General features: G+C 35.0%; 2 protein-coding genes across 2 annotated transcripts; one reads left to right on the top strand and one right to left on the bottom strand.

The window, feature by feature from the left end:
* Positions 1-2,528: 2,528 nt before the first annotated feature.
* On the top strand, positions 2,529-7,435 carry LOC137831896 (Ubiquitin-like superfamily protein). The gene is made up of 3 exons (XM_068639792.2): positions 2,529-3,339; positions 3,455-4,037; positions 7,029-7,435. The coding sequence occupies exons 1-3, from the start codon at positions 2,690-2,692 to the stop codon at positions 7,173-7,175; spliced, it is 1,380 nt and encodes a 459-aa protein (XP_068495893.1). The 5' UTR covers positions 2,529-2,689; the 3' UTR covers positions 7,176-7,435.
* A 2,284-nt stretch (positions 7,436-9,719) lies between these two features.
* On the bottom strand, positions 9,720-12,074 carry LOC137831898 (putative RING-H2 finger protein ATL21A). Its single transcript, XM_068639793.2, has 2 exons — positions 11,344-12,074; positions 9,720-10,423 (listed from the first exon to the last, which is right to left on the bottom strand). The coding sequence occupies exons 1-2, from the start codon at positions 12,020-12,022 to the stop codon at positions 9,972-9,974; spliced, it is 1,131 nt and encodes a 376-aa protein (XP_068495894.1). The 5' UTR covers positions 12,023-12,074; the 3' UTR covers positions 9,720-9,971.
* Between the last annotated feature and the right edge of the window lie 406 nt (positions 12,075-12,480).

The following is a 12,480-nucleotide window of genomic DNA, read 5'->3' on the forward strand; positions in this document are numbered from 1 at the left end:
ATATGATTTTAATATTATTTTAGATTATTTTATTTGTATTATATTATATATATGTATATAATAATATTAATATTAATGATAATTATGACTATTATTATGAAAAGTTAATATAATTTTAAAGCTAACTGATCATGCATGGACTATAACTTTATTCAAATTGATTTTTAACTTTTCAATACTCTTTAGTAGACTTTGACTCCTATATAAGTGCATGAAATTGATTATCAACTTTCAATACTCTTTAATTGATTTTGACTTCTACATAATATGCATGTGAATCGATTTTCAATTTGAAATACTTCTGAATCGATTCTTGCTTCTACATAACATGCGTGAGAATCGATTTTCAACTGAAAAATATTGACTTAATCTCATTATGTGACTTTGTCCTTCTTCCTCTTTTCATCAGAGAGGAAGCAAAAACTTATTTGCTTACTCTTCTGTCTTCAAGCTTGCCCGCAAAACCTCTGATCCAATTATGCATTAATCAACTTTCTTCCTTCCACGTGAATAAGAGATCACCATAAACAAACACAATATTATATATTATTCAGAATTTAGTTTAATAGTTATTTAAGTAAGATGATTGTTAACTTTATATACATACTAGTAGAAACACAGACGTTATCGCGCGCCTGTGTATCCGTATTTTTTATTTTTATCATTTACATATATAAATTATAAATTTATACTGACAATATAAGTATGTTAATAATTAAATTGTTTCTTTCATTTTTAATATTCAACATTTAACGGAGTTAATTTTTTAAATAAGTGATCAATACTTTGTTAGTTACCTAAGCAAAAAATAAAATATTATTTAAAAAAATCTCATAATTATAAAAACTTTCAAAACTGATAAATTATTTTGAGTAAAAAAAACAAGATTAAATGTTGTTTTTATTCCTTAATATTTTATATTTTGACATTCTGATGTGTAAGTACATTTAAGTTTAAATATTGACCATTTTTTTTCCTTTACATAAAAGAGCCACAAAGGAAAAAAAAATAAAAATAAACACATATTGTTTTTATATTCTTTTTTGTGCTTCCTCCTCTACATCTTCTTTACCCTAACTTAAATTCCTCTCGAAATCATTGCAAAGTTAAAAATAAAACGGTTAGGTATAAAAAGTTTAAAAAATATTCAAATAGGTATAAATCATATCATATGTGAAAGTTTTTATTTAAAAAGATGATTGTTGGGTAATGTGTAAAAGAATAATGATATAGTTGTTGAGTTAGTTATTAGAAACTTGGATATGGAGCCTAAATATTTGGTTAATACCACTCCTTAATCCCTCTATATTTCTCCACTATTCTAATAATCAATTATACTGTTAATTAACCAAAATAAATCACTCACAATATATTGTTACATTTATCTTTTTATACCATTAGGTAAATTCCTACACATTTGCCTGTGATATACAGAAAAAAAAAAATCAAACAGTTTCACACACAAACGAACTTTCCTTTCAACCGGAAAGTGAATGCCCTTTAGCTTTCCCTTTTCATGCATCTGCATCATTCATCTTTTATCTTGTTTTCAATGCAAATATATGTACATTCATAGTATTCAATTCTCACCTTACCAAAGAGAGATAACCTCACCACTCTCAATCCCTACATAGCATGCACCTCCAAGACCACCACACACGTTGGACTAATACAATGATTTTAAAATAAATAAATACTACAAAATTTGAATCAATATACTAGATTTTTGCGTTGTTGTATTGAACTTTTGATTTTGGGAGGGGTAACATATAGTTTTGTGATATCAATCATCGTCTTCAATAATATTTTTCCTATTCAAATTCATTGTTTATATTAATCTTTTTTAGTTTTATATTAGTAATAACAGATCAAAATTAGTAATTTACCAGTCTTGAGAATAAAACCGATGACGTAATTGTTTTAATATAATTATGTTTATTTTATTATAAATTTAAATTTATTTAATATATTTTTTACTGTAATTAAATAAAAGAGATAAAAACTATATTCATAACATTTTTATTGTGTTCTTTTACATATCGCATGATAAAAATAAACTTATTATTGTAAATTTACCATATATTGCATAATATTTATAAATTTAATTATTATATTGACTATGTTTTATATATATATATATATAATTATATATATTAAAATTATATAAGTGTGTGAATATACATAGACGTGAGAGCTGTAAGGAACGGTAAGAAATATTTTTTATATATATCAAAATTATATGGCTAATTATTTTTTCTTTATTATTATTTTTTTATGTGAAGAAAAGAGATGGTATCCGAGTTTAAAATGTAAATCACTAAACTAAATATATAAAAATATTAATTGTAATAAAAAGAAGTAAACCCATTAATTAATTGTAATAATGGTTTAGGGCTTACGGTTACCTAAACAACTTTTTTTTAAATTTAATATTATTTAATAATTTAAATTTAAATATTTATAAAATAATAAAATAATAAAACAATTAAAATAAATATTAATATAAAGATAAAATAAATAAAAAAATTGTACACCAAAGTTATAATAAAAAATCTTTTATCTATAAAAAATCTTTTATATATAGTTATAGATACAGTTCATTATTTATTTTGTCTCTCGCTCTGTTCTTTCCAACTTCCCTAAACCCTAATTTTCGAAATCCCCCAATTTCTAGTTTTGGAATTCAAGAATGGAGCAGAACCGGGGCAGCAAGATGTGCAACCTGTTCGTGAAGCACTTGGACGGGAAAACCCTAACCCTCTTATTCCCCTCTCCGATCATCTACGCGAGTTCCATCAAGGATCGCCTCTTCGAACTCACCGGAATTCCCGTGCAGCACCAGCGCCTCGTCACCGGCTTTCGCCACCTCAACGATGAAAATTCGGCGATCCAATGCTCCCCGGAGGATGGCAACATGTTCCCGTCGGTGCGGCTGCTGCTGCGTCTCAAAGGCGGAAAAGGAGGCTTCGGGTCTCTTCTTCGCGGCGCCGCGACGAAGGCAGGGCAGAAGAAGACCAACAATTTCGACGCGTGTCGGGACATGAGTGGCCGGAGGCTGAGGCACGTCAACGCCGAAAAGAGGTTGGAGGAGTGGAAGGCCGGAGAAAACGAGAGAAAATTCGAGAAGGTGGCGGAGGACTTTCTCAAGAAGCAAATGAAGAAGGGTAAGGGTAAGGGAAAGGCTGACGGTGATAGTGAAGCTCACAAATACGTGGAGAAATATCGGGCGGAATCTGAACGTTGTGTTGCGGATGTTGCTTTGTCCGTTAAGGAGGCTCTTACTGCCAAACGCAAGAGCCCTTCACAACCCCCCCGTGATGCCAAGAAGTTGAAGATATGGTAGGTTGATTCACTCGTGTTGTGTGTTGTTGTTTGTTACTTTATTGTTATGTGGTTCCGTTTGATGATTGTTTGGACTTTGTGGGTTATTGATATTGGTATTTGTGTTTTGCAGGATGGGGAAGAGGAAATTGAATGAAAGTGATAGCGATTATAGTGACGATTCCGATGTTGAGGGGGAAATGGAGAAATCTGATTTGTTGAATGACCAGAATGAGTCTGAGTCAACTAAGGCTGAGGGAAGTCTGGGTTCAGTAACTGGTGGAGGAGGCGCCTCTGGTTCTGGCTCTTGTGAGAGTGGGTCCGAGGAAGAAAAGGAAACTGTTGCACAAGTAAATGTCGGATCTGTTGGGTTGCTGACTGATGAAAGTATTCAGGTCATGGACGAGCCTGTGATAAGCAATGAGACTACTGCAATGCCAAATGAGTCGGTGGCTGTTGGACTCAATGCGGAAGAAGATGGAAATCAGGATTGCCATGGAGGTGTGTCTGATAAGTTTGATGGTGCTCTGAATCAGGCCTCAAATATTACAGGCTCTGAAACTGTGGCCACTGGCAAATCTAATAATGATATGGAAATTGATGGATCACTTGAGCATAAAGCAGCAGTCAATGAAGAGAGCTCGCCAAGCACTAGTGAACCTGCAATGGATGAGCCCCTTAATTTTGATGCCTTTAACTCCTCTGCCGATCTTGAGGTGTGTTTTCAGTAGCATCCTGCACTTGTGTGGTACCCTTTGCTATTTTTTAACTATATGCTGCTTCTTTAGTATGTCGAAGTAGATTGAATTTAGTTGCTAGGGTGAAATCCATGATTCTAGTATAGAGTGCAATAGGGGTTATCTAAAAGTTAGGGCCTGTCATTGAACCAGTGAATGACAACAATAGTCCAAGGTTTATTGGTTCTATTGTAATGGCATCGATATTAATAAAATAATAATATTAAATTATATGTTTTATAAGATAAAACATTAATGATAAATTGTTTAAACAATTTATTTCTTTGTCCTTATTAAATATGCATTCTTATTTTAACTTAAAAATGGTTTAAACTTGAATAGAAATATGTCATTATGTTTAGGCTTAGCTAGAACCTTAGTCCTATCAATATAGTACAAAGTAAGAAAGAAGCATTTTAAAGAGGGACTTCAAATGGAAGTCTGTTTTAGGTGTTATGGTTTGTTGCGGAGCCAATAAAAATTCCTTTGATACTAGGTCGACTGGTTAGTTATAAGATTAGAGGACCCTCTGACTTGTACATTGTTGTAATCAAAGCATCATGTGCTATAAGAGAAGGTGGTATAAATAAAGCCTCCGAAACCCCCTTTTTTATTGTTAAATTGTTGGATATATCATCAGTTTTGAAAAGTAAGCAAAACTAAATGGTTCAATTTGGGTGGAATCACATCACTATTAAATTTACTGTAATCTGTTCAGTTGTTACCATGGTTTAGTTTTTTTAATAACTCTAATAGTTGAAGGTGGTTTAAGTAATGTGAATTATAATAGTTATATTGGACTCTCGTGACTGCAATTTGTTGAGGGGATAATTCCAACTTTTGAAACCACTAAGCTAAAGCTAGTAACTAATTCTAAGGCTACATGTAGTGTGTATATCCATAAAAGTATAATCTATTTGCTACGTGTTGGATTTTTCTTGCTTGGGTAAAGCATAAATAATTATATACTAAGGGTGGGCAAAAAATCCAAATTACAAAATCCAATCCATAATAATCTAAATCCATATTAGTTTTAATCCATTTAAATGGATTTATCTTAAATCCAAATCCATATTTTTGGATTTTAAATCCAATCCATTTAATTGGATATGGATTAAATATGGATTGGATACATTTTTGGGTTATCCAAATTGCATTTTGGGTTGGGTTTTGACTTGGCCCGATCCAAGTTGAGCCAAGACAATCCGGGTTGATGTCGAGCAGAGCAGGCCCAAACCGATGTTGAGTCGTTCGGGCCCGGCCTAGTCGTTGTCGAGTGTCCGGGCCCGGGCCGATGTCGAGTCGTCCAGGTCGAGATCGATTTCGAGCTGAGCGGGGCATGGCCAATATTGAGTCGAGCGGGCCCGGGTTGGTGTCGATTCGAGTAGGCCCGAGCTGATGTCGATTCGAGCGAGCCCGGGTCGGTGTCGAGTTGAGCGGGCTCGGGCTGTTGTCACGGACCTAGACTGATGTTGAGCCGAGCGGGCACAAGCTAATGTCGAGTCGTATAGGCTCGGACCGATGTCGAGTCTTTCGGGCCCAGGTCGATGTAAAGTCATACGTGCCTGGGTCGATGTCGAGTCATACGGGCCCGGGCCGATGTCAGGTTGTACGGGTCCGGATCGATGTGGAGTCGTACGGGCACAGACCTATGTCGACTCGTACGAGCTTGGGTCGATGTCGAGTCGTACGGGCCTGGGTCGATGTCGAGTCGTACATGCCCGCACTGATGTTGAGTTGTACGGGTTCGGGCCGATCTCGAGTCGTACGAGCCCGGGCCGATCTCGAGGCGTACTGGCCTGGGATGATCTCGAGTCGTACGGGTCCAGGCCGATGTTGAGTCGTACAGGTTCGGGCCGATCTCAGGTCGTACGGGTCCGGGCCGATCTCGAGTCGTACGGGCTCGGGTCGACCTCAAGTCGTACGGGTTCGGGCCGATCTCGAGTCGTACGGGCTCAGGCCGACCTCAAGTCGTACGGGTTCGGGCCGATCTCGAGGCGTACAGGCCCGAGCCGATCTAGAGTCGTACGGGGCCGGGCCGATCTCTTGGCGTAAGGAGTCGTACGGGCCCGGGTCGATGTCGAGTCATACGGACTGGGGCCGATGTCAAGTCGTACAGGCCTGGACTGATGTCTTGCCGTCTGGGCTCGGGCTGATGTCGAGCCGAGAGGTCCCGATCGATGTCGTGTCGTTCGGGCTTGGGCCAATGTCGAGTCGTCCGGGCCTGAGCTGATGTCGAGTTGTCCAGGCCCGAGTCATGTCGAGTCGTTCGGGCTCAGGTCAATCTTGGGTCGTCTGGGCCCAGGCTGATGTTGATTCGTTCGAGACCAAGCCGATGTCGAGTCGTTCGGGTTCAGGATGTCGGGTGGATCGGGTCCGTGTCGATGTTGAACTAAGTTGGTCCGCGTACAAGTTGAGTCGGATTAGGCCCAGTTCGAGCCAGGTTAGTTTGTGTCCATATCAAAGTGAATTTAATGTATTTGACTAAGAGGATTTAATATAATTAAGAAAGAATATTTAATCTAGATTTAATCCACTTTAAATGGATTTAAGAAAAATCCAAATAAATTTGATCTAGTTAAAATGGATATGGATTTTGAATCCAATCCATTTATTTGGATTTGGATTTAGATTGGATTTTGTCCATGACCAACCCTATACCTTTTATAATTTAGCAATGTTCTTCATTCTTGTGGACTGTAATTTTATATTTGTGGGAAAATCGGAAAAATGTATGTTTGGTTTGATATTGGATCTAGTCAATCGTGATCCACATTCAAGATGAAGCTGCTTTCAGTAGTTTCGATTTTTCACATCTGAAATGTGGATCCGAGGCTCTAAACATAAAATCTAGTACGCATGTAGTAATGGCCCCTTGAGAACCCCGTACACCTCCACCAATTAGGGCATTGATCATGGACTGTTTATTAGCCTCTGAAGTTTAATGCCTATTCCGTATGTTCTTGACAGGTTATTGGCTTGGAAAGGTTGAAGTCTGAACTGCAGTCACGTGGGTTAAAATGTGGAGGTACTTTGCAGGAGCGGGCTGCCAGGCTTTTTCTTTTAAAATCAACTCCTCTGGATAAACTTCCAAAGAAGCTGCTTGCTAAGAAGTAAAGAGTGTTTTCAGATGCCAGTTCGTTCTCTGTACAGTATTTCGTAACTATCTGCACCTTTTACTTAGGTGTCAATTGTATCCTTTGACTTGGGGAACTGACCGATGCATGCCTTTTTCTGTTCGTTTATGTAGTAATAATACCTTTACCAGCAGCTAAAGGAAGCTGAACACTGTATAATCCAAGAATTATGCATTATGCATTATGAACAATTCCAATTTTTTTTTTTTCTTTAATGTTATCAGAAAGTATTATCAACAATGGTTGAATATTATTTTCCTATTTATTCAATAATTGTTACAATCCATTCTATAATAAGTTCAGAACCGCTCAACATTCAAGTCTTCCAAATATTGATATCCATGCAACTACTATCAATCTAGGATCTCTATCATCTCTGAAAGTCAAATCATGTACAAATGGGTTACATTGTGTAATGACAACGGGGAAATATAACTCAGGACTCCTAGACATATGAAAAATTAGAATACCAAATGTCATTTTTTTGTTAAGTCAGCACACTCAGCATATTGAGCAGTTGTTAAATTCCAATAGATGGTTCCCATAATCATGTATTCTTACAATAAATTAAAATATTCAATAGTTTGAATGGTTTAAATACTTAATTAATTTAATCAATTATTTTTTTTTTATCAATCAGCCTTCCTCAAATTTTTTCACATGAACAGAAGTCACCCAAATCCAATGACATTGTAAGAAACATGGATACATTGAAGCCTCGTCAAATTACAGGTCCATGATCATGTGATCATGAAATAGAGTGTATAGGTTAGTTTTGGTTGGATTTTCTACTAGTGCTCGTCTCTTTAAAATTAAAATGACCTCTAATAATTATTTACCAGTAATAAAAGGTTTGCACAATCACAATGTGTCAGTGTCCAAATTTTTGTGAGAGTTTTAGTGCAAGAAAGAATTATGAGGTGAGACAAATATACATGGGATTTTGGTAGGAACTTTTGTTTTCTGCAACGAATCAATTCTAACCTGCAGCCATCAATTTCTAAGATTTCAGAATTGCCTTTGCACGTGCATTCTGAAATTGAAAATCTGGAGCGGAAAAGGAAATCTAGAATAGGTTGTTTTTGTGTTTCAGAAATAAAATTTCATAAAAAAATTGAAAAATCAAAATCTTGTTTTGAAAAGAAAAATTTGGAATACAAATAATATATTCCAGGATAATTATTATGGAAAGCTATTTTGGAGAGCCTAATCTAGAAAGGTGTCAGAGAAAACTCAAATATGAAATTTTATTCTAAAATACTAAATTCAGAATATATATTATGATCTGTATCCCTACTTTTATTTAAAAACTAAAGAAGGTATTTTTGTTATTTCACATTAGTGATAGGGTGTAGGAAGCAAAAGCCTTTGATAAGTGAGAGGGTGTAGAATACATGGAGTTGCAGAAAGAAGCAGCCTACGAGTTGAGCTGCGTCTAAATTTTTTCTTCACCTCCCTACCTTTTCTTACACCTTCACATTTTTTCTAGTTCCAACAATATTTTTTAATTGAAGAATAAATTGAAATTAATAAAACGTTTAATTTACATTATTTTTATAAATATATATATATATATATATATATAATTGACTAAAAATTCAAAATATATTAAATAAAGTTTCTTAAAAAAAGATGAAGTTAGTCAAATGTTCCGTTTAATTGATTTCTTTTTATTTTAGAAAATATGTTTAATTTCATTTATTTTAAAATACTAAAAAAATATTAATTTATTTAAACTAGTTTATGTGATAAACATATAATTTAACAATATTTTTTTTTTAATAATGAAAAAACCGAATAAAAATATTTATAAAAATATATTTATTATTAATTTGACAAGCATCATTTTATTTTTTAAGGATTTTGGGTTTAGAGTTTCTCTTATGGAATTTCACCATATTCTCATTTTGAAGATCACATGTTATACTCGTACATGTATATATTGAAAAAAACTTAGATATAAAAAAATTATCATAATTTGTTGGAAATTGCACATCGACTATAGATAAGGATATTTCATTGTGAGTGCAAACCTCAATCCTATGAACCAATTTTATGGGATTGAGTCAGATTTAAGTCCACTTCTGAACATAATTTGTTTTATTTGTTTTAGTGTTTTCTAAGATACACATTTTTGTTCTTCTATTTTTCAATTGTCTTAAAGAAAAAATATTTTCAAAACTTGTTCACTACTATTTATAAGATGATTTAATAAATATTATATTTTTTTTATCAAATTTATCTTATTTTTAAGAATAAATAATGAAAAATTCCAAAAAAATAAATTTTTATAAGAAATTTATAAAGTTTTTCAGTGATATGTAAATTTGGATTTTGGTTTTCTTTGACGACTTCCTTCAAGATGCATCTTTTTCATGTTTTATTCTCCCTACCTTTCTCTTCTCTGTTTTCTGTTTTCCTTCATTTTCAGATTCAAACGCTTTCTCTCTGCCATTGTCGTGAGCTACAGTTCCCGATCAACAGATGTGGAGATTCCAAGAGTGTAAATTTTTTACGCTGAACATTTATCACCTATATGATTATATATTCGAAGTAATTTTTTGGATACTGAACCTTAGTATTGATAACCTTGGGTTGGATATTGTTGTTTCTTCGTTATCCAATTATTATTACAACATAACAAGCTCACAACCGTTTAACATTAACTTATCCAAACAATGGAACGTATCACTAAACTAAGCCTCTGAAGTGTGATTATCAAGCAATGAGAGCAGCTGAATTTCGGTCTCAGATTTGTGCTTAAACCTAAAACCAATCAGTGGTCAGTGGATAGAACAGTAGAGGAGGGATGGGAAGGAGAGTTGCGGCAAAGAGGGCATGTACTGTTCATGCGAAGCCATTCATCGATGCAGTCAGCATGGAAGCAATGTGAACATTCAGGAATGCATCTTATTGTGTCTTTGGCTTTATACTCTGAGAGGCATATGGTGCAACATCCCTCATTAGGTCCTGGCACTCTTCTGCTCTCCCCCAATTCCAGTTTCTGATACGACTCGATTGTAGACTCATCCAAGCCCATCCTAACAATGGCAGGTTGAGGTGACATGCCAGTTGGTGTAGAACTCTGTGCTGCACCAATTCTGGCTGTGCTGCTTCTTCTGTACATGAAGGAGGCGTAGCATGCCATTCCAATGGCGCATATGATAGCTGGTCCAACAGTGGATAATGTGATGATTCCAAAAACTCGAAGACCATGCTGTGGACGCTCTGAAAATTCAAAATTCCACTTTGCCATATGAAAATCTTATCAACCTCACGTCTTAATAATGCTTTATTTATAAAGAACTTTTTGGTTTTAAAAAGACAACTTTGTATTTTTCCAATTCAAGTCAGTTTTAGAATCCAGAGCATTTTAAATTTCGTGTTTCTTTAATACGATCTGATTGATTTTTTTTATCAGACTTATCTTTCAAGTTTATAACTGTGATTATAATCTACTAGTATAAAATACATGTGCCTAGCACATGTATATATGTATATCCACTTTTTTTTTCTTATGATAACAATAAATAAATAAATAATTCTTATAAATCACTGTGTAATTTTTGAAGGGTCAATGTAAATCTGATTTCATGCGATAGAGAAAACCCTGAGCCATGTGCATTAGAATATGATGGACGACTTTCAATTTGCAAAAGCCACGACATCAGTATTATTTTAAATCATTTTTGCCATTAATTAAGTCTCAACTAGCAAACCAACTATTAAAGTCAAAGGGTGTATAAAAAAAAAACTTTAACTTTTCTAGCAATCTATCGTACTAAGAATAGGAAGCAAGCTTATGGCCCACCTAAAAATGACAGCTCCATTGAGAACACGAACAAATCAGTAGCTCCTTTTGTTTGTTTTAGTACTTTAAACAGTTTCCATTATCAAGTTTATAACTAATTGTGGAAAACACAGCAGATTGAAAATCAAACAACATATTACTCTCTCCATTTTGATTTATCCGAATAGTTAATTCTCCTACTTTTATAACTTACAATGCACAGATGATTGATTGAATTTGAACAATAATTGTATAGAATAATATATTGTCATCACTGTATTGAGTAAAATTAAATTTAAAAAATTATAAAAAAAAAACTCAAATGATAAATAAAGTGAAATTGAAGGAGTATATTTACCCGTTTGGTAATCAGAGAAACAACGAACTTGATCACTGTTTATGCTCTCAAATCCGCACATAGCTTCTTGTGATTCACAGTATCTACAGTCAGGTGCATGCCATGCTAATAGAAGATCTCCACTAAGGAGTTCATCTCTGAAAGTTTCCTGATTTGGTCCCAGGACTGGAAATGAGAGTTTCTTCAGAACATGGCAAGACTGGAGCAATGAATTGGTGAAGTTGACAGAAGGAATAGCAGACACAAAAGATGTTGAATTGCTGAGACAGTCAATGGGAATGAACTGTGACCCCGTGTGCCGTGTTGGGCAGCTTAAGAGGGTGTAGTTGCGGAGTGAAGAGGCAACAATGAAGGGAGAACCTGAAAGGTTGAGACTTAGAAGACGTTTTGGAAGGCAATCATCTGGGTCATACACTTGCATCTGTTGTCTGAGGTAGTTAATGTTGCGGACAAAGAACTTTCCCGTGTAAGGAAGTGTTATAACTGTTTTGCTATCATTGGAACAAGTTAGTTTGAAACCAGGATACCCGCAATATGGATGTTGCTGACCTTGTATTTGGAAGGGAAAACGAATAAGGATGTTGTTGTCGCTGCACCAAGAATAATATTGGCAATCAGATGAGGCATATGCGACAGCAAAGAGTATGAAGAAGTGGAACAGGAGCTTCAAGAACATCATTGGTTTGCAGGAGAACAAATCTGGTGTGGGAAGGAAGCAAGAAGTGGCTTGTAGAAACAAGAATCTGAATTTTGGAGCCACCTATATATCCAATTGAAAAACCAAGGCCTGAAAGTCAAATGATATTTTATGTGGTGTATTTAGTGTAACAAAGATGTGGAATTATGAGTGACGCAAGGCAATTCGCCATATGCAGAATGAATTCAATAAATATTGGTGTTTTGTCATGTCAGTGCTCAGCATATTAACTAGGCAATAGTAAAAAAGCCTTAAATGACCATTGAAATATTCTTCATGAGCTTGTATTAGTTTAATGCAAGGCTAGCATATACTACGCAGATAATCCTGTTTCGATGCTATTGATCATAAATTTGGAGGGGGAATGTTTAGTTTGTCTTGCTGCATGATGTCACAGTGCTGCAACCATGATGGCTGGCCCTAATTTATTGAAAAATGCC

This window comes from Phaseolus vulgaris, chromosome 6, assembly GCF_051622355.1.
Source record: "Phaseolus vulgaris cultivar YP4 chromosome 6, ASM5162235v1, whole genome shotgun sequence".
In the NCBI taxonomy this organism is placed as follows: domain Eukaryota; kingdom Viridiplantae; phylum Streptophyta; class Magnoliopsida; order Fabales; family Fabaceae; genus Phaseolus; species Phaseolus vulgaris.